The sequence below is a fragment of the Macrotis lagotis genome, chromosome 2 (assembly GCF_037893015.1).
Source record: "Macrotis lagotis isolate mMagLag1 chromosome 2, bilby.v1.9.chrom.fasta, whole genome shotgun sequence".
NCBI lineage: Eukaryota > Metazoa > Chordata > Mammalia > Peramelemorphia > Peramelidae > Macrotis > Macrotis lagotis.
This window is the reverse complement of record NC_133659.1, coordinates 324,412,731-324,435,887: the sequence shown is the minus strand read 5'-3', so window position 1 is coordinate 324,435,887 and position 23,157 is coordinate 324,412,731. Positions and strand designations below refer to the sequence as shown.

At 42.4% G+C, this 23,157-nt stretch overlaps 1 protein-coding gene across 1 annotated transcript in view; it reads right to left on the bottom strand.

Moving 5' to 3' along the window:
- POLR3B (RNA polymerase III subunit B) overlaps positions 1-22,936 on the bottom strand; it is a 136,426-nt gene extending 113,490 nt beyond the window's left edge. Inside the window, exons 1-9 of the mRNA XM_074226765.1 lie at positions 22,755-22,936; positions 20,507-20,539; positions 18,675-18,731; positions 18,522-18,586; positions 18,003-18,078; positions 15,660-15,760; positions 13,808-13,899; positions 11,507-11,624; positions 10,265-10,373 (exon numbers count right to left, since the gene is read on the bottom strand). Coding sequence (XP_074082866.1) covers positions 10,265-10,373; positions 11,507-11,624; positions 13,808-13,899; positions 15,660-15,760; positions 18,003-18,078; positions 18,522-18,586; positions 18,675-18,731; positions 20,507-20,539; positions 22,755-22,826 — 723 coding nt within the window. The 5' untranslated portion in view covers positions 22,827-22,936. The remainder of the gene's footprint in view (positions 1-10,264; positions 10,374-11,506; positions 11,625-13,807; positions 13,900-15,659; positions 15,761-18,002; positions 18,079-18,521; positions 18,587-18,674; positions 18,732-20,506; positions 20,540-22,754) is intronic.
- Between the last annotated feature and the right edge of the window lie 221 nt (positions 22,937-23,157).

Genomic DNA, 23,157 nt, shown 5'->3' with positions numbered 1-23,157 from the left:
AAAAGTGATTTCAGGGCAGATAAGCTACTGAAATGGATTCAAAACTAAAATGGGATAGCTCTCTGGGAAGGTAAAGGGAGGAAACTAGGGGAGATTTAGGTAATTTATTGATTAAAAAAGTAATTGACAAAAAAAATTTAAAGAAGAATGGGATCATGACTTCAAAATTACCAATCTACCTACCACAAAAACTCATGTTTTATAAAGATGGGAAATGGATCTTTGAAGTTCTGAAAAAATAAGGACATCTGAGACTCTGAAATTATAGAGACAGAATTCATATAGATCTTTGAGCAAATAAGCTATCTAGCCAGAAAGATAAATAATTAAAATGAGTAAAACCAAACATCTGCTAACAAAGATTCTGAGTTCCCTTAGTTTCATTACATTAGCTAAATCACTAAGACTTATAAAATATATTACTTATGGCACAGCAATATTCAATTACATTTAATATACCACATTTTGTTTAGTCATTTCCTAACTGATGGGCATCTTCTTTGTTTCCAGTTCGTTCCCGATTCAAAAAGTACTGCTATAAATATTTTGGTGGATTTTTTCTTTTTGCCATCAATATTCTTACATGTTTCGGTATGGGTTCTCTGGGTTTTAGTCATACTCTTTGTATGATTACAGATTGGTTCAATTCACAGCTCCACCACCAACAATGCTTTAGTGTACCCATCTTTCCACAACTCTAACAGCAATAACTATTCTCAACTTTTGCCAGTTTTGCCTCTTTGCTGGGTAGAGATTTTGACTCATCCATTAGAGAATGACTTTTGATTTTATATATTTCTGTTAAGTGTCTTTGTATTTTGATATCATACCTTTCTAATAGGTACTGGATATAACAAGGTTTTCCCGAGTCAACTGCATCCTTCCTTATTCTAACTGTATTTTGTTCATACAAACTGGTAACATAATTAAAACTATCTATTTCATCTTGTCATTGTTTCCATCCCTTCTGTGATTAAAAGTTCACTCCCTGCCCAGTCATTAATATTACATAATTGGCTTCTCTTCTAATTTTTTTTTTTGCAAGGCAAATGGGGTTATAAGTGGCTTGCCCAAGGCCACACAGCTAGGTAATTATAAAGTGTCTGAGGCCGGATTTGAACCCACATCCTCCTGACTCCAAGACTGGTGCTCTATACACTGCACCATCTAGCTGACCCTGAGGGTGCAAATTCTTAAAAGCCTATCATGGGGCAGCTAGGTGGTGTAGTGGATAGAGCACCGGCCCTGGAGTCAGGAGTACCTGAGTTCAAATCCGGCCTCAGACACTTAATAATTAGCCTAGCTGTGTGGCCTTGGGCAAGCCACTTAATCTCATTTGCCTTGCAAAAACCTAAAAAAAAAAATACTATGATCTTTAACATTCAGGTCAAATATCCATTCTGAATTTACTATGGTATAGTGGTATGGTATTTGGTCTATGATCTCAGACACCTAGCTGTGTGACCTCAGGCAAGTCACTTAACCTCATTGCCTTGCAGAAAACAAAAAAAAAAAAGGTTTGGTCTAAACCTAATTCCCACTATATTGCTTCCCAATCTTTCTAACAATTCTTGTCAAATAAGTCTTTTTCCTAGTTAGTATTTTATTTTGTCTTAGTTTTGGAGGTTAGGCAATCAAGGTTAAGGACTTGCTCAGGGTCATAAAATTAGTCAAATGACAAGTGTCTGAGGCCAGGTTTGAAATCAGAGCTGGTACCCTATCTACAGTGCCACCTTACTGCCCCTAATATATATTTTCAAGTTTATTAAAGGCTGATTTATTAAATCTGGTTATTGTTGAATCTTCCTAACCTTACTCTGTTTCATTCATCTGCTACTTTATATACAATTTGAGGCCTGGAAGTGCTATTCTCCCTTAATTCTTACCTTTTTTTCATTATTGTCATCTCTATTCTAGATCATGCATACCCCCAAGTAAATGCTTTTATTTCAAGTAAATGCTTTTATTTTGGGGGTCTAGTTCTGGAAAATATATCTTTGGAAGCTTGATTTTTTAGAGCACTAAATATGCACATTAACTTCGGTAGCAGTGGCACTTTTATGATCAAACCAGAATCCCGAAAAATCTTCCACTTCTTCAGATCATTCTTTATTCCCTTAAGAAGCACTGACTGTGTAACTAAAGGTACTAGTGTGTGCCCTGGGAGACTGACTCCTGGATAGTTTAAATATTCTGTAGATTTTCTGAATGAAAATTCTCTTTCAATTACTGACCCCTGAATTTCATTATTTATAAAAAACAATTGTGCTTTTCCTAACAATTATTCATTTTAAGCAAAGGAATACTATATAGAACTTTTCTATAAAGTTTGGATTAATAATATGAACTAAGAAAAAGAAAGTGTCCATTCTCATCTGGTATAAAGACTGAAGGGAAGACAAACCTAATAATTAGAACTAAATGCAAAAAGGCTAAACAAGTCCTGATACCTCTCAAAATGCAAGAGTCAAAGAATGGATCAGAAAATTTGCTCCCAATCATACCCCATTTACAGGAAACCAACTTTATCCAGAAAGCTTTAAATGGATTGAGATCATAACAATTAGTAATGGTGCTGGTGACAGTGGATGATGTCCAATTTAAACCAAGAAATATTGAGTAAAAAGAACACAATTTCATCTCAAACATCTGAATAACTCCTCTATGGTAGCACAGAATGCAAAAATAAAACCAGAATGATCCCTGCACCCAAAGGAGCTGATACTCTACAGAGGGGATATAATAGAAATGTATAAGCAAATATAAAGTATATACAGGTTAATACAACGCAATTTCAAGAGAGAAAGCTCATTAGTGAGGGAGGGTGATTCACCTAGCAAAGATTATATGGACCTTGACTTTAAGGGCCACTTGGTTCAACCACACTGCTTTACAGGGGGAAACAAAGTTGAGTAAGAAAGGGGCCATAGCTTGTCTCAAGGTCTCCCAGGTGACCCTGGCAGGAATGGAGGGTGGGCAGGTGGCTAGGGAAACTGAGACTTGCACTTTGGTTCCTCAGATTCCCAGTTCAGCCCCTGTCACTTCTAGAAAGTGAGAGCAAGAACCTCATCAATAAAAAAAAATTGCACTAATCTGTTTTATATCAACTTCATTTCCAAACTGTCTCAAAACACAGTATTAAAGAGGGGGTGGGGGAGTTGGAAGGGAGGAAACAGTTCAATCAAACTAACCAACACTTCAATCAAGACTGTCATTAAATGCCATATTCCAACCCAATATTCCACATTTGCAATGATGGAGTGGGTGAGAAGAACCCGATAATTCTACAGCAAAGTACATAGGGCAAGTTCACAACCTTTAGAGAATAGATTTAAATATAACAAATCCAAAAGGAACTGAGCAGTATATATAAAACCAAAATGTCATACACACCCTTCTCCTCCAAATGAGCAGTGGTCAAAGGACATGAACAAAAAAGAAATACGAACTGGTAGCAAATCATCAGAAAAGACCTTCAACCTATAGATGTATTTGATCTTCACAGCTGCTTATGGAGGTATTTGTCATTCTTGATTTCTCTTTAACATAAAGAAATTGAGGCAAAAAAAGGACTAAAAGACTTGCCCAGTGGCTACAAAGCTTGTACATATCTGAGGAGGGATCTGAACCTAGATCTTCCAGTCTAGTCCTTGCCCCACTCTAGCAAGTTATAACTACAAACCCCTGAAGGGATTCTGATGGAACCATACCCTCAAAAACAATAAAAATAGGGATCTAAATTTTCAAAAAGTTATAACTGTTCCACTGGTACTAAGCAAAAAAAAATTAGAAACAATCTGTACATCCAAAATTAAAGAACGGCTAAATCAATTATGGATTATTAATACAATGAAGATGATGCCAAAAAAATTCTAAATACTAAGCTTATCATAGAGGTCTACAGAAAATCTGCAGAATCAAAATGACATCCATATACATACACATATACATACATGAAAGGCAGGGCCTCAGAGTGAGAAAGAGCTTGAGTTCTAGTCAAGTATCAATCTAATTAAGCATTTTGCTTACAATCACAAAACTGGGATGGCCTTTAAAGAACCCTCGAGTCCAGTTAGTTTCCAAGTTGCAAGGCTCTCTTTTTTCCATACTTCAAGGAGGTCCTCTTCCCTCCACTGGTGAGACAGGAACCCCTCCAAGCTTTCTTACCTCCTTCTAATTCTCAGAAATTGTTTTTGGGCATCCTCCATAGGACTATCTACCTAACACAACAGGGATCTTGTATTCATTCTTTTACTAGTACAAGAACAACAGGGTAGGTTCTGCGCTGCCCATTATCCCTCACCTATCATATACGGTCCTTCATACCATGATGCTTATGCATATTTATCTTTGAAGGTTTGCTACAAGCAATTTACACATGTCTTCCTATGATCTTTGGCTAACTGACAATTTTTCTGAGACTTGTGTTTCATAATCTGCAACCAAAGAGCACCATTGGTATAAGATTGCTTTTCTTGCAGATGTGAACTTAGGATCTCTCACAGGACTATTTCACAAGTGCAAGTTAGCACAATCTTTTCTTTCATCCAGTTCTGGCTCACTGTCTATCTAAAGAGTTGAACCAAAATATATTACCAGTTTAATAGGTCAATGGGCAGAGCATACTATGGCAAATTGTGATGTGAGTAATGGGTATTCCTCCATTCACTGGAGATTTTCTCTGTGGATGGCCAGGCTGATATTCTTCAGATATCTGTAGATCCCACTGAAGGGTGCTGTATTGTCCCATGTCTGATGGCTTCATCGGTTTTCTTCCATCTATCAACTTCTCTTCAGTCATAGTATAATCATATTACTTTTTTCTTGAGATTACTGTAAAAGCCTTCTTTTTATCTGTTTTCATTTATAAAGAGCATTCCAATGTGGATTTGGAAAAATTACTCCATGAAATCACTGGTCAATGGATGAAGATCCCATTAGCTAATAGGAAAAGATACACACACACACACACACACACACACAAAGAGTCTCTCTCTCTCTCTCTCTCTCTCTCTCTCTCTCTCTCTCTCTCTCTCTCTCTCTCTCGGCGCCTTCCAAGGTTATCTTGTTTTTTAAAATGGTTGGGAGTAACATTGTACTATAAGAAATGTTGCCATGATGAATATAGAGAAGCATGGAAAGATTTTTATGAACTGATACAAAGTGAAGTAAACAAGGTCAAGAACACAATATACACCTTAACTACAATTTAAATGGAAAGAATGACAAGACTAAAAAACTAAAAGCAAATGAAAATAATTATAAAGATCAAAGAGAAGTCAAATGAAGAGATATGTTCAATTTTGCTGACATTTTTCTCCCTCTTTAAAAAATAACATTGTCATATGGAATGGTACTCAAGGAGGATACAGAAGATACTGTGGTGATGTAAGAAACAGAAAGCATGGATAAAGAAAAAACAATTTTAATGGTGAGAGGCAGAAATCCCTTTGGTGTCCACAACAGCACGTTCCAGCTTAACCTCAGTCAAGAAGTCCCTCCTTATGGACCACACTCAACCCCCTCTTGGTTCCAGACCAAACCTCTCTATCATAAGGACAGTTAGGCCCTTTCAGGTAATTTTAAGTTTTCAAGCCAAGATATGTAGAGTGTTTGATAAATGACGCCACATGTTCAGAAAACAGAGTTCAGGCCCAAAGGACTAAACATTCCTCCATTTGGTCATCACACTATAATGATGATGACTGCGGCAGACTCATCAAAAGCTCTTCAACTCCAAAGGCCAAAGTCTTACTTTACAGTCTAGTTAGCTATCAATTGAGTGAGAGCTACAAATAAACGGAGAGGATTGCTATGGAAACTTCAGCAACATGCCCAACTATTTTAGCTTGCAGACATAATTTAGACATCTAAAAACTAGTTTTTATGTGGACTCTCAGTACTCCAGGTATCTCAAATCATTTTGCCTCCTTAATGACTTAAAAAATTGTACAAAACAGTCAGATGAAGGCTCGGCACTAGCCTGCAACTTCAACAAAAGTTCACAAGTGCAAAGTTAATGTAAGAAAAATAAAGGATGAAGGGGTAACTAGGTGGTGCAGCGGATAGAGCACTGGCCCTGGAGTCAGGAGGACCTGAGTTCAAATCCGACCTCAGACACTTAATAATGACCTAGCTGTGTGGACTTGGGCAAGCCACTTAACCCCATTTGCCTTGCAAAAACCTATAAAAAATAAAATAAAGGATGGCAATTTGTGATTCATTCACTCTAAAAAAATCAGTTCATTTCCTAACTATTCAATTGGACTGTGCCAAGATGAACATACCACATAAAGTAATTAAATTAACTCTTAGTAGAAAAGCAATGCAATTTCATGTACTTCATATACCTTCACTGACCTGAAAGAGAAAATTTCAAGAAGTGCTAAGAGAACATGCATTGTTTTATTAGTCAACCACTATTACAGCAAGGTCACAAGGGAGTTCCCTTTGTGGATGTGGGAGCCTCAAAGGAGGCAATCCTAAAAAGAAAAGGATGATATGCAAATTGAGAGCAATGACTTGACAAATATTAAGTACAGGAAGGGTAAAAGGTCCCTATTTCTCTGTTCCTTAGAAACAGGGAATTTCAGTCTTCTATTTAAAATTGATTACCCTGAATCTGTCATTACAAAGACAAAACAAGTCCTGTAATCTGTTACAATTTGTAAAAAAGATGTTTTCTTTGAAAAATAAAAGTGAGTCCTAATTTTGCTATGAAAAAAAGTTCCTCTAAACTTCAAATTTACTCTACTACATTAGCATAGTAACATAACAATGCAAATGCTGAACATACAAGGGGAAAATGGGAAAAGATTTCTGGACAGTAGCCTTGTCACAACTCAAGTCATGACTGATGAAGGACTCAAGGCTTTGTGGGTCAGTCAGACTTGGCATAAAGGACTCCTGTTCCCTCATTCCATCCCTTTTGGCCAGTGGTTGACTGGAAAAAACCTGTTTACATCAGACTCAATCAACAGGAAGAGAAGCTTGAAGAAACTTCTCACATCTCCTTCAAGCTTAGTTTTCATCACTGTCTCCTTCCTAAAATGAGTACCTGAGAGCTGGCTTCACAATCGTTTTCCAACCAGACTCCATTTCCTCATCTAAAAGATAAGGATGCAAGCTGGGGATCTCTAAGAGCCCTTCTCTACTGAACTTTCAGAGATGAGGTGCTCAGCCTGGTAAATTGTAGGGGGTTTTCACAAAGGTCTTTTTGACTGAATTCAACAAATACTCTAGGACCCCCAAGAAGCAGGAAAAGCTTCTACTTATAGCTGCCATAGAGAAAAAGGCGGAGGCTTCTAGCTTAGGCATTAGTTTGGTAACTCTGTTCACTTCTAAATATGCTTTTGGATCCAGGGTTGCATCATTACTTAATATGAAGTGAGTGCCCTTGAGGAACAAGGAGAATGAGTATTGTATATCAATACACACTGGATGCTAGCCAACTTACTGGCCAAGCTTGCTCAGAGGGTCTCTTCAGAAAGTTGCTTACAATTGACCATACAAGGTCAATTCTTCCCATGTAGGACTCTAGAGATGTGCAATTATTTCTTTCAAATGAAAAATCCCAGCCATATAAATGTGAATACTTGTGACACAAATGTTTCATTTTAGAGGGGGAAAACTATGGCCCCTGATCAATACGGGTATCAAAGACACACATTAATAACAAAAGAGCAAGAGATAAAAGAGGGGAAATGCAAGGGATGCCAAAATAAGTTATCAACAAAAGCTTATTTTAAAAAATAAGAATGCCCAAATGCCCAAATGCCTATACACACTTCCTTTGATTTCTGCCCTACTGCATCTACACCAGTCAATGGAACGGGTCTCTTGTGTGAGTGTGTGCTGCCCTCTCCTGGAGATCCTGCTCCAGGATGAGTTACATAAATTGATAAACCAGAAATTCCACCAAATAATAAAGTCAGGCTGGGAAGAACATAATCTAAGGAGGGTCTTGCTGGAATGGGGAAGCTTCAGGGAACAAAGTTTTTGACCTTGAGCCAGGCGGCCCAACACAGTCATTTCCAACGGCTGCTCAAGGTTTTCGTTGAGGCCCCTCCTGACATGGGACGGAGGCTTCTGCACACATCACACCCTTTGGTTCTCAACCACCAGAACCCTCCCCAAGGTCTGTTGAGGCTTTACTCTAGAAAGGGTGAGGATAACAATAGGCCAGACCAGGACCCGGGCCAAGCACTCAGGGCTGGCACTCTGGCCGGGTCATCTTAGCTCACTGAACTATTTTTCAAACTTGTCCTATCAGGAAATTCTTTCCCAGGTACAATATGAAGCCTTCCTGCTGCATCTCTAATACATTGCCTTGTTCTCTCATGGACACAGCAAAAGACAATCACAATATTCTTTCCTATATAATGATGTCTCTAGTCTCTGATCACTGAATTTTTAAAGGAGGAAAAAACATTTTAGTTCCAATTTTGTTTTGACCAACTGGAATATCTCAAAGTGTTTTCCCCAGGAAGCATCAGAGTGAGGATTCTTAACCTCTGGACTATGGACCCTTTTGGAAAGCTGGTAAAGTCTATGGAATTCTCAGAATGTTTTTAAATGCATAAAATAAATTCAGATTAATGAAGAAAACCAATACTATCGAAATAGTTACCAAAACGTTTAAATAATAATAATAATCCAAATCCAGATCCCAGAACAGCAGCTCCACCCCAGGGGCGGCCCCACTTCCAAACCATCCCTGGGCCCACCCTCTTCCTTTCTTCTCTCCCCAGAGGATCAGTCACACACAACTCATGCCGCCCCCCCCAACCCCCCTCTCTCCCCATTCACAGTTCAGTTACTTCCACCTCAAGCATTCTCTTTTTCCCATATAGGCAAATCCCCTTTAATCCTCTTCCTTTATTCCTTCTGTCTTCTCTTCTTTGTTCCATTTGTGAGCCAAAAAAATGACCTTAATTGTGGCTGATAGAAGCTAGAAGACTGTTAGTGATACACTGGTACCAAGGGACAGGAGAGTCACAGAATTCAAATGAAATCAGAGACAAAAACCAGGGCAATGATACTCCTGAGCCCCCACCCAGATCCCACCTGAACCCAGCTCTCTCCTCAGCTTCCTTTCTGATACTTCTCCCACTAGTGATCCAGGGAGCTCATCTTCATTTCTCTTCTCTTTTTTTTCCCCTCCTTCCTAAATTGCTCAGATCCTCCAGTTCTCCCTCTGTTGCAAGGCCCACAAAGTCTGGACTCTGACAGGTGCTTCCAAGGGGCCAGTCAGTGGACTAAGGAGCAGCAGGATGATGCCCAGCACCAGGGGATGAAGTCTTCTTCAACTTGTGAAACCCCACATCCAAGGGCTTGGGTTCTGCAGCACCCTGACCCCAGAGGTTAAATCCCAGACCTTGGGAGTAGCCTAGTCATCTTTTTTTTTTTTTAATTTAAGGCAATGGGGTTAAGTGACTTGCCCAAGGTTATGACAGCTAGGCAATTAAGTGTCTGAGGTCCGATTTGAACTCAAGTCCTCCTGACTCCAGGAACAGTGCTCTATCCACCGCGCCACCTAGCTGCTCCTGCCTTGCCATCTTTTGGGTTTTAAATCTGAATGTCCAGTGCTATTTTTCAACTACATTAGAAGATCCTAGATTCAAGTACAGTAAGAGCTAAATGATTTGGGAGAAGGAATTTAACACCCTTTATTTATAAGGCAGAGACAACAATGGGGAGAAGAATGTTTTGGTTATAGGAAAGGGTCCTGCCTGTCCAGCCCAGCTCGGACACCTGCTAGCTCTGGTACCATGGCCACCAAACCATTAGCTTGACAAGCTAAGTCCCGTTCCCCCCCCCCCCCCCCCCCAAGCCTCAGCTTCCTCTTCAGTCAAATAGAAATAGTACTTATCTACCTCCCAGGACCTAATATGCCCTGCTTGGGATCTTAGGAGTTTTCTCATCCACTAAATCATTGATCCTGTCCATCCCTAAGTAGGATAGAACACAAATTCCCATCCCAACATTTCCAAGGTAAAGTATATACCCAGCTTCCAGTAGCTCATTTATATTTTTCACTGGGGATGGCCCCTGGGGCTTCTATCTTCTCTTAACACCATGCCCTGAGCTGTTCAGCCTCCTCCTTTGTGCTGATGCTTCCCCTCACCACACCAAGGGAGGACCTAGCTCTCCTCTTGGTCCAACTGACCACTCCCTCCATGGAGGAAACTTCCCAACAGTAGGTGCAGCCTGTGGGGAAGGAGAATCACAGGGGAGGCTTCCGGGGAGAGAAGCCAGACTCTACCTTAAAGATGATCACAATGGGAATGTCTTCGGACAAGGTATTGTGCCTCAGGTAAAACCTCCCCTGCTTCACTGCAATGTTGGTCCTACTTTTCTTCTCGTGGGTTGAACTACAAGGAAACACAGGCTATTTAAGATGCACTTGTGCCTAGAAGAAAGCATCCCATTTATAGATCTGAGGAAATGTTCATGTCAGTGACTCTGTCACAGAAAAAGAGAACATGAGAACTTGGAGGAACTCCGAAGGGTCACCTGCTCCAACCAGGAAATCTGAGTTTCTTGCCAAGATTCCCACATCCCCAGGCACCCCCCCCCCCCATTCCATTTAGGCAGAGTTCCCTTGGTCTTGGCTGAAGCCACTGTAAGGTAGAATGACCCTGCCTTTCCATCCTCTGCCTCCTCCTCCTCCTCTCATCACCCCATTCAAGAGGGACCTGCCTGGAAATGAAAGCTTACAAGCATAGGCTGCTGGCTAAAACTGGGACTCACAGAACTAGAGCTACCAAGGAGCTGGGAGGTTCTCCAGTTTAATCCCTTTGTTTTACAATGAGGAAGCCACCGCCTAGAGAGAGAAAATTCCTTGTCCAGAGCAAGGAAACTGGCAAAGATGAGGTTCTGGATCCAAAACAGCATGCTGCTAGATCACAAATGACTGATAAGATTCTAAGTCCAGGGGCGGCTAGGTGGCGCAGTGGATAGAGCACCGGCCCTAGAGTCAGGAGTACCTGAGTTCAAATCCGGCCTCAGACACTTCATAATGACCTAGCTGTGTGGCCTTGGGCAAGCCACTTAACCCCATTTGCCTTGCAAAATCCTAAAGAAAAAAAAAAGATTCTAAGTCCACATGTTGTAAAATGCTGGCAAAGTCAATACCTCTGGTATCTTAGTCAAGACAAGCTGAAGGATCATGGAGATTCAAGTCCTGATCCTGCTATCATAGTCCCTCATCTAAATCTCCTAGGTCCCTCCAAAAAGGAGACACTTCTATGCCATTTCCTTTTCAGCTCATTTTACATCAGAGGAAACTGAGGCAAATGGGTGAAGTGACTTGCCCAAAGTCACCCAGCTAGTAAGTGTCTGAGGCTGAATTTGAACTCAGGAATCTTCCTGACTCTAGCTCTGCACTTCATCCCCCACATGCCCTAACTGTCCCTCTTTTTCACTGTATAACATCCAGGAAATACAGAGTACATCTACATAACTAAAATAATCTTAAGGCAGGATCCCCAGCGACCTTCCTTACCTGGTGACGGAGGCCCCAACAGTGCCTTTTCTGTCAGCTTCCACAATGATTCTGTTTTTTGACAACTGCTCTTGAATGAGAATCACCTTCTCGACTCCTTTGACGATGAAGTAGCCACCTGCTCCAAAAACACAAGGTTAACCCCTCTGTTGCTGCCTCCTCAGAAAGGCACTATCCAGACTGGAGAGGTTGAAGACACCGCGGCCCATCTGCTGGCTATGCTCTGTGTTCAAGATGCCTCATGGATGATGATCAAGATGCCAGCATGGCAGAGGCAGCAGGGGTCTCACTGCCAGGCCAGCATGAGCAGTGCGCCAGCTCTGCAGAGCCCAGATGCCCCTCAGGCTCACACCCACAAGCCAGGGCTCCAAGTGTCAGCTAATGAGCAGCAGCTCTAGGACAAGGAGCTGAAAAAACAACCAGCTCCTCCATCAGTGTTTCCTGATGGGACTTAATGCCATGTTTGCCTTTGACATCATGGGGCCATTTTAGTTTCCACCTAACAAAGCCTACTCAACTGCATTTCCTGCCAACATCTTTGGGGATTATGTATCAATTTATCCAACTAGAAGCAAGATGGAAGTCATTCATAAAAAGAAAATAAATCGAGTGCAGCTAGGTGGTACAGTGGATAAAGCACTGGCCCTGGAGTCAGGAGGACCTGAGTTCAAATCCAGCCACAGACACTTAATACTTGCTTAGCTGTGTGACTTTGGGCAAGTCACTTAACACAACTGCCTTAAATAAATAAATAAAGGGGGGAAAATCAATGTAAAAGGGCTAAGATGAATTAGCTGAAAGTCTAAAAATGTCGAGCCAGAGACATTAAACAAAACAACCCATCATCACCTCCCTTGAAAAGGATATAGAATTTTTAACACTATGTCCATTTAGAGAATGCCAATGCATTTCCTCATCTCAGCTATATATTAAAAGGTTTCTAGCCCATCTATTTAACATTTTAAAATTTAGGCCAGAAAAAATGCTTTTTAATGGAATGGTTTTTGTTTTGTTTAAGCATACCAAAAGTTAAAGAAAAGAGACTGAGAATAAATATTTAGGACACTAAAATTTCACTCATGAAAGAAAAAAAAAACAGATCAAGCTGTTAGATGCTAAAAGAATAAATAAATACTGGTCCAATCTTCAAAATATTCATTCTGTGGATGCAATTATTCCGTGAATGATATACTGAGATAAGATAAAGCACAGTAAATTAAAATGTTTTAGGTTTGAACACGTTACACTTTTTTTTAAAGCTGGAGAATATCTTACACAAACTAGCAAAGATGACAAAAGGTGACAATGATCAACAATGGAAGGGCTGTGAGAAGACTGCTGGTGGAACTGTGACCCAATGCAACCATTTGGGAAAGCAATTTGGAATTATGAAAATAAAGTGACTAAAATACCCATGCTTTTTGACCCAGAGCCTCCACTAGACACATAACACCAAAGAGGTCACTGAAAACAAACTATAAACACAAGAATTAGAAGCAAGGTGGATATTCATCAACTGGAGAATGGCTAAACAAACTGAGATATAGGAATGTATTGGAATCCTCCTGGGCTCTAAGTAATGATAAACATGAGGAATTAGAAAAGCATAGAAAGAGGCAGCTAGGTGGCACAGTGGATAAAGCACCGGCCCTGGAGTCAGGAGTACCTGGGTTCAAATCTGGTCTGAGACACTTAATAATTACCTAGCTGTGTGGCCTTGGGCAAGCCACTTAACCCCATTGCCTTGCAAAAATATAAATAAATTAAATAAATAAAAAGAAATGGGCAGCTAGGTGGCACAGTGGATAGAGCACCGGCCCTGGAGTCAGGAGTACCTGAGTTCAAATCCAGCCTCAGACACTTAATAATGAACCTAGCTGTGTGGCCTTGGGCAGGCCACTTAACCCCATTGCCTTGAAAAAAAAAACCCAACACAAATAGATCACACACACACACACACACACACACACACACACACACACACAAAATTAATAGTGAATGTTGGAAACTTATAAAGAATAAGCAATGCTCCAAAATAGAGGGATGAGAAAATACTCCCATCCCACCCCTTGGCAGAGGCCTGCAGGAGTCAACAATTGCTACACATATTCTCAGACTTCTCCGATGTGTTCATTTGTTTTATTGATTTTTTCTCTTTTCTTATTTTTTTGTCTTTAAAAAATTATTTGTTATGTATAGTGGAAATGTAATAAAAGAGATCAATTAAAATGTATTTGAAAAGAAAGGGGAAAAATGGAATTGCAATCGAAAACCCCCTGAAAACAGGGACTGACAACATACCTGGATCTAAGGGACACTCATTGAGTTTGGCAAACTCAGCTGGCGTTTTCCCCGTCAGGACACAGTTTGAGCTCCGTAGCATAATAGGCATTCTGTTTTCAGAAAAGAAGAGTGTCAATGGATTGACACTTTTATGGATTATAGGCAGAATACAATAATTCTCAAAGACAAATAACCATAAAAAGTTTGAGAGCAAATAAAAAATTCAACTTCTTAAAAACTTCTAAATCATTATTCAAAAGCTCCAAGATGCTCACCATCAAAAGAGAAATGAAAATCCTTTCCCTCTCTGTTCATAATATAGGCTTTGCTCTCTTCAGAACAGTGTGTCAAATCATTGTTTTTTGAAACACTGGGATTAAGTATTTATTGAAATATCTTGATAGAGGGCCAAAATATTTACAAAAGTCTTCAGCATCTGTCTTACTTCTGTTTGCTCATTTCCCTGGATTGTTGGGGGAGAGGAGAATGGTAAAGACCTCAAAAGCAGGGAGTTATTACTCCCCTAAAGGGACCCCACCCAAAAAATGGCTTCCTTTGCACAAAGAAAGGCAGGCCAGATTTCTGTAAAAACCCAACATGGTTCTCTTTTGTTACTCATTTCCTGATTCACATGGAAAAACATTTAACAGAATCATCTTAGCTTTTAGGTCTGGCCTTTGGAAAACCCCACCCTGAGCTCAACTCCACCTTAGGATGTTTTTCACAGCACAGGGACAACCCAATTTGAATCTGGGGCACAGCTGCTCTGAGCTGCCACACACCAGCCAAGAAGCTGGGACTGCTGGAAACATTTTCTGGTCCTTGCAGCTTATATCAAAAAACAGCCCCATAAATTGCACAGGCCAAAGGTAACATCTCCCATGACAGATCATTTTAATCCAATCAATTATTGCAAGGAAATGCCTTTTGTCTGCGGGCACTACCAAGGAACTCCCTTTTGCCCAAAGAACTCCACCTATATCTGCCCCTAGACAAGGCTCTACTCAGTACTAGTTGTGTTCAGTATTGGAGGAGGTAAAGTCCTGACTTAAAGAAGGAGAGTTGATTAGTCTGAGGCACAGACCAAAGGTCAGAGCAGCAGCTCTCCTCGCCATGCTGGCACCTAACCTCCCCTTCCTAAGGGGCTTTCTATAGCTGACTCCGCAATCTTTTCCCTGTTTTCAAAAGCAACCTACCTGGATCACCAATGGTAAGGGCAAAGTCCCCCAGAAAGACAAGAGATGTCCTTGACATGGACTACCCAGCCAAGCTCTCACTCCCTGCCCAAAGCAAGTCTGTCCTTTTCATTCCCTACTCCCTTCCCCTCGCTCTAAAATGGGGTAGGGGAACAAGGAAATCCAGCCCTTCCTTCTTGGGGTGATCCTCTGTGAATTTCCCCAAGAAATACCCAAAGCACCAGAATGGGAGCCAGAAGGAGCACCCCAAGACCCCAGCACCAGGACCAAAGGAACTCTTTGCTACTTCCACTGACATCCTGCTGGAGGGCTCTGGGATGTTCCCAGTTTGAAGGAGGCCCATAAAAAAAGTGGTGGTGGTGGTGACAGAAGCCCCCTACCTTGGTTTCCAAACAATCTCGCTGGAGCCACCAGGCTCCTTGATAGTTAGGGACTGCTCTGGGAGAGAAAAGAAAAGCTCATAGTAAAAAAATAGACAATCACCTTCTACAAGAAGGCAGCCTCAGGAAATCGCAAAAGGGTTGTGTTATCTTGGGAATGCCAAGGACAGGTCAAGGGACTTTGATAACTTGACACCTGTCATTTCAAATATACCACCAAAGGAAATCAAACACACATGAATGCATGCACGCACATGCACATACACACACACATAAACTTTCTCAATTTCTCACCTGCCGATAGGTAAAGCATTCCGAATTATCCTTTGGCTGCCCCGAGTATACTCGATATCCACTGTAATGGGAGCTGAGTATGTCATGTCTCGCAAACGGCACTGCAACACAAGTCAGACAACTGCATTACAACCCAATTGTGGCATCTCTATCCAACACTTCTCTCCCACAAGAAGGGAATTCACCTTTCCTTTCCACCAGTCCCACAGCAACTCACTCACCTGCTACCTCATTCTCTCCTGACCCTACAGTCAGAGGGAGGACAGGGACCAATGTCCCCACTGCATCATGCCTGGGCCTGAACAGCCCCACAATGGAGCACAAAACCAGAATCCTGAGAGCTTTTATTTGCAACCCTCTTTAGTGATGGTGGGCATCATTAAACCTATCAAAGATGGTTTTCACCCCAATTTCCTTATAGTTCTTCCTACTCTAGTATGTTCTTTACAAACTGGAATTCATGGAAAATGATGAAAAAAACCTGGCATTTATTATAAGAGGTTAAATAATCAAGAACTAAATATAGGAGAGAAAATAGCCATCCCAGTGAATCTGTAAGCAGTGGGAACTCTCCTACGGATCTACAAGCACATTACACAGACGGATACAAGTTCCAAATACGAACATCAGTAAAAACAAGCTGAGCATCCCACATCCTTGTAATAGATACAGATTCCCATATGGATCCGTCTTTGAACTATGGGTGAAATTACAGTTCAAAGAAGTAAAATATAAAGTCCTCTTTTTTCACATTTTCACTCTTTCTGTGACTAGACTCTAAGAGAGAAAACAAGGATCGGCCGGTGACAGCTCCGAGGGCATGTCATCTTCAACGTGCTGCTGGCTAGCTGCTCACACTACGTGGTTCAGTAAATATCACAATCCAAGGCATCACCTGGTCCCGCTGTGTAGTTTAAGGAGACAGCTCAATCCTTTTCACTCCGCTGCACCTCCCAGCTAGAGCCACTAGGTGGAGAACGTTCTGAGGAGAACGAGAATTCCCCAGACAACCACCATTTTCAAACCAGTGACTTGCTTAGCTTGTACCAAGGCATTAAAGGGGACACAAGATCAGTTCAATCTATCATTGCTAACCACAAGAAAATGAGGAGTTGAGCCAGGCAGCGGGTGCTTTTAGCTCTAATAAGGAGAATCCCCTCCCCAGAAAAAAAAAATCAGCCAGAAGTCCTTGAAGGACTTTCCTTGAGGAAGGATTTTCCTTGAGGAAGGACCTTCAAGGAATTCCCTGAAGCTTTTCCCCAGGACAGTTCAGACCAACCCTAAGAGCTAGAAGGCAAGGAAAAGTGTGGGCTGGAGATCCATGGAATGGCCACATTTTCATGGGGGGGGGGGGGGGAAGACAGTTAATTGCAAGACCCTCTGCCATGGAAGACTGAGCAGGGTGGAGCCTGGGGGTCCATGCCAGCCATCCCTGGTTACCATAGAGGTTCTTGAGCTCAAACCTTAGCAGGCAAGGCTAAATGAGGGGTCTGCCTGAGCTAAGAGTGAATGTGGTGAGTCCCTAGAAGGGTGCTAGTCGCCTGCAGGCTGGGGAGCCAGAGTAGTCCCTGCATTCCTAGGCAGGGCAAGGTGGGGAGGATTCAATCTTAAAAAGATTAGAAAAATCAATGAATGTAGAAGATCTGGACTCAAGCTCTGGAACAAACCCTTCCTAATCATGTGCCCTGGACTAGTAACTTCAGCTGTCAAAAAAGAACAAAAACACTCTATGCACACTTGGTGAGTTTATGAAGGAAGTATTGTGTTAACTAAACCTTAATCAAAATGCGAGCTACAAGTTTACATGGACAAGGTCGGTGGCCCATGAAGCAGAAATCTGGAAAATCCACATCCTGTGTTCAGGGAGACATGAAAAGGCCAGTCTGGCTCCAAGGGAGCCCCCAGCTGTGAAGGCTGGTGGTGAGAGGCTGAGGAGCAAGGGCTTCACTGGTGGCCACCAGGGGAGAGCTAATACACTTGTCACATCTGTCCAGTGAGAGGCAGGGCAGGGTAGAGGATAGAGTTGACCTCCAGGCCAGGTGCTGCTTCTGGACCTTGGGCGAATCTTCGAGCCTCAAACAATTCTAAGTCACCACAAAAGTTTAGTTTTGCATTGGTCAAGCCCAGGGAGTTCCCAACACCTAGGAAATCAAAGGCCTTATTCTTTCCCCCTCCAAAAAAAAAATATTTTAAATAAACAAGAGTTAAAGGGTCTACCTACAACTAATTTTTTTCCCTTGTTCATGTATTTGAATTAGTGTTGACAGCTAAGTTTATCCTCCATAATGTGGGGGAGATATCTAAAACTAAAAACCAGGACCAAAAATCAGGTTCCGCAATTACCTCATGAGGAGACACAGGCCTTGTCACATTAAAGCTTTCTTCGACATCAGGGAGGCCCACGTAGATGTTAAGGTATCTAAAAGCAAATAAATTCAACATCAATTTACCAAAACTAAGAGTCTATTTTCACTCACTTAGCCATTCAAAGAAAAATCACATGTTACTTTCTTTGTAGGGTATGTTATCAAGGTGTTCCTCTTGAACAAATGCAACTTTCTCTAAAACTATGGGTAGAAGTGATCTAGAAAGGATCGATTCAATAGAACAAATTCAAGGACCTACTCAACTCTACTGCACAATGGACTAATCTCTGTTGGTTTCAAAGACCAAGGAAACACCAGAAGCAAATAATAACTCTCCTCTTTTAATATGCTGAATTCAGTCTGAGAACTTGGCCAAGTTCAAAAAGGTTCAAAGAAGATGTGGGTGTTGTGTTTTTAGGGGTCAACATGGTCTATTCTTAGCAACTCTGTTTCTTTACAGAAACAGATTCTATACAAAACAGCAAGTCTTCCTTACTTTAAGTACCACATGGGCTCAGCATCACTGGTGACCTTTTCATTGGCTTTCATGATCTTCTTTATCTATAGGTGAGACAGAAAGATGGAGAGAAATCTCAGTCTTGCAGGCAACTCTCATTGTTCACGTCTGGGTTCCAGACAGCAAACTCACCTCTACATTGATGAAATAGTTGAAAGAGTCGATGTGTTGCTTCACAAGGCCTTTCACCTACAGGGATCAGAAAGAAGTCCTAGCATCAGCACCAAAAGAACAAAATCTGTGACAGAATCTTGGCCATCATAAGAGGTAAAACTTGCCTCAAGACAAAGTTTTTGGAAAAGCTCCACATTTTGCTTAGTAAAAATACATTATCGTGGTTAAAATCTGTGTTTTCTATCACCAGAAATCACCCGGTTCAGAGCAATGGAACACACCTGTCTGTACCTGGGCAGAGGTCAAGGATGCCTTGTATTCATTAAGTCCACTCTTTCCCTGCTCACTTGTCTCCCACTGGGCAAAGAGCACCTCCCCCAGTCCACAAAGAGTTCCAGCTTTATGAAGCTGGTGAAGCCAAGGTTTGGGCAGCTATTACCTGCCATGGCAGGACCTTAGCAGGCTCTGAGCACACCCAATCCTTCACTGAGCCACAGCCACCCTCTTCAAACAGTTCTTGCAGAGGGACCTTCCTTCCCATTCCATGTCCCCTTCACTCCTCTAACAAGTCCCTTCTCTATTCCCATTCTCTTTTTCTGGGCCATCCTACATACCACAATCAGATTAACATGATGTAAATCTCAGCTCAAAAATTCAAAGTCAACGTAGAGGGGAGAATAACTACAAGTCAAAAGCGCCCTATTGCCTCTAAGATAAGGCCTAAATTTCTGGGACTCAAAACAGTTAACAATCTGGCACCTACTTATGTCTTAACCATATCTACCTGAGCACTCCTCTCCAACCAGAGCTTTAATAATGACATGGCATTCCCTCAACACTGCCCCTGAGATCTCCAGTCCTAACTCCAGTTCCACTCACCCAGTGAGAAAGACACTAAGTAGTAGTCTTAGACTTTACAAAGCCCCCTCCCCAAATTGCTTCCAAAGTATCAGCAGACATTCTGAATCCTCAGGCTACCTTCCCCTTATGCCATTATTACCAAAAGGGAGAAGGACGATGACTTACTCAGAATCCTCCAGCATCCCCAGCTGGCACAAGTGCCAGTCAGCACCAGCAAGAAATTAGTCTTATAACAACTAGCTAGAGTTCCTTGTAGCAGGGCTAGAGAATGTTTTTTCTGCCAAGGGTCATTTGGGCATTTACAGTATCAACTGCAGACCACACAAGATTATCAACTTAAAAATTAGGCTGCTGTATCTGGTCAAATATTTAATTAATTCACCCCTAAAAAGGTCCAAGATTTATTGAGGTTCAAGTCCTGCCTGCAGTTGCCTTGGCAACATCAGACCAAATGATTTCAAGGGCCTTATAAGACCCATGGGCCGGACATTCCCACCCCTGCCATACAGTTAAACAGAGACTGACAACTCCATCACTAGGTATCCTCCATCATAATTTTTCTATAAACAGCATTGGCTCCAACCTAAATATGGTAGTTGTATATATTCTTACCTTTGCCCCATCTCTCCAGTTACCTAATTCTATCCTTATTTCCAGTTCCAGATTTCAATCTATGCTCTCCATCATATTTTCCTCAAACACTGTTCCTCCTCTAAATCTATGGATCAAACACTCATTATCTTTATTTCTTGTTTGGTCTTAGAATTACTAAGTTATCTTGATGTATGTGTGTTCTGCCTCCCAAACTAGAACTCAAACCCCTACGGGCCAGAATCTAGGAATTCCTTCCTTTCTTGCTTAGCAATGGGTATGATATACAGCAGTGGTCAAAATACACCAATGACAAGGATTTACTATAAAAGAGGAAAATCAAATGGACTTTTCGCACCTAAGAACATGGGAATGAATATTAAATGTCTAACACTGACCTTTAGAAATGCTGGAAGCAGCCTCCATTTTTCCTGTGAATCAAAACAGTAAGAATTAGGATTTGTACAAAATGTACCATTTAGTCATAGTTTTTCAGCTGTTATTGGTATAAATAAGAATGACTGGGGGCAGCTAGGTGGCACAGTAGATAGAGCACCAGCCTTGGAGTCAGGAGTACCTGGGTTCAAATCCGGCCTCAGACACTTAATAATTACCTAGCCGTGTGGCCTTGGGCAAGCCACTTAACCCCATTGCCTTGCAAAATCTAAAAAAGAAATAAGAATGACTGAACCATAAAAGAGCCAGGTCAATATTGATAAAGTAACAATAGTCAATGCTGCGTGAGATGAGCAAAACCAGAACACTGTCCACCCTAACAGCAACATGGGGGCAAAGATCAACCTTGATAGACTTGCTCATTCCATCAGTGCAACAATCAGGGACGATTCTGGACTATCTGCAATGCAGAATAACATCTATATCCAGAGAAAGAATTGTAGAGTTTGAGCAAAGACCAAGAACTATTATCTTTAATTTAGGGGAAAAAAAACCTGATTTCTTATTGTCTGATCTTGCTATCTCTTATACTTTATGTTTCTTCCTTAAGGATATGATTTCTCTCTCATCACACTCAGTTTGGATCATTGTATACCATGGAAACAATGTAAAGACTGACAAATTGCCTTCTGTGGGGGGTGGGGGGAGGGAAGTAACATTGGGGGGAAATTGTAAAACTCAAAATAAATAAAATCTTTAAAATAAAAAAGTAAAAAATCTAAAAAGTAGCAAAAGTCATGAGTGACTTTTCCAAAAAAAAGTGTCACTCCTTTAAGTACCAAATCTATGTTGATTTTAACTATTTTTATGGAAACTGTTTTAAAATGTCATTACACATTTCCCTGTCTTTTTCTTTCTTTCTTTTTTTTTTAAAGTTTTTGCAAGGCAATGGGGTTAAGTGACTTGCCACACAGCTAGGTTATTATTAAGTGTCTGAGGACAGATTTGAACTCAGGTACTCCTGACTCCAGGGCTGGTGCTCTATCCACTGAACCACCTAGCCACCCCTTCCCTGTCTTTTTCAAGAAGAATGAATCTATTTTACCCTTTTTCTGATGACTTAGGGTGATTATATTAATGATTCCTAGGCCATGAAATGCTGCTACTGAAGAGGACAGGCTTCTTTGGTCCCGTATTCACCTGCCTTCCACAGTACAGTTTGAGTCTTATTTTTCAGGCTTTCCTGACAGCTACCACTCCTTGTTCCTCGAGTGACTATTCTCACCAGCCTCTAGCTCCCTGTTCTAACTAGGGAACCACTAGGTTTAGGAAAATGGTGCCTCAGACTTAATCAAGAAAGTGGGAAGATGGAATCTGTCCTGGAGGTGGGATCTTTTGAAGGGCAAGAGGGAAATCTTTTAAGATATCTCAAAGACAGAAAGAACGATTATGGTACTTGACTCACTCCTCAGGGTTTTTCTAAGTGTTTAAAAATGCTGTTATTCATTCATTCTTAAGTTAGTACTATCTTAAAAGTCAACAAAAATACAAATCAGGGGTGTGGCTAAATGGATCCGGGGTGATTCAATCAGCAAGAGAGCATAAGCTGGAAACAAAGAAGAGTCTAGATTGCAAATAATACATTAGAGGAAGGTTTTTTTCCAGGGTCCCCCCCTACCCAGATGCTCTGCAAGCAGTTGCTCATGTGCCACCTCTCCCTCCTGGGGCAGGTAGTGAGAAGGACAGGCGGGGAGCAGGGGTCGGGGGGCTCCCTCCCTCGGGGAACCTCCTCTTAACTGAACCTGGCCACGAGGAGCCCGTAAGGGGGGGCTCTGAGTTGGTCAAGGCCCCAACTTGGCGGTGGGGGAGGGGAAGCAAGACTAGGGGGAAACTGTGAAAGTCAAAATAAAGAAAATTTTTTAAAAAGTTTAAGAAAAAAGACCAGAACTTGGGGAGAATAGTGAAAGGGTGGGAGGCAGAATTGTTCCCGTCAGTTTCCTTCCATCGACGCACTGGAGCCTGGTGCTGGGAAGGCCACGAGGTCGGAATGGGGGGCCCCAGGCGCACCCCGCCAGCCCCAAGCTCCCGAGACTGACAGGCCGGGAAGGCCCCGCGGCGCATGCGCAGCCCGAGGAGGGCGGGGCGCAGGGCTCCGCGCAGGCGCCCTCCGGCCCGCGGCCGCCTAGCCCGAGCCCCCGGAGGAAACGCCCCCAAATAAGAGTCACGTTCCGGCGCCGCGGCCTCGCTCACCTCCACGGTGGGAATGGGGGCGGCCACCTGCTCCGGAGTCAAGCTCCCGAACTCCTCGGCCAGCACGTCCATGGCTCCCGCCTCCTCCGCTTCACCTCCGCGGCCCCGGCGCCGAGCGGACCGCTAGACGCAGGAACACCCGGCGGTGCGGCCTCCAAAGCCTTCCCCGCGCCTCACGCGCAAAGGTTCCGCCCGCCAGTCCGGGCCCCTGCGGTGTCACCCGCGAGACCCGGATGTGCCCCGCCCGGTGACGTCACGGCCCCGCCCACCCCCGCCGGCTCGCGTGGGCGGGGGGCGGGGGAGGCGTCCACGTGGCGCCCGAGGCGGGGCCGGAGTGAGGCGGCGCCTCTTGTACAATAACTCGGGCAGAAGGTTCTGCCTGCCCTGGCCTGACCCGCTCTCG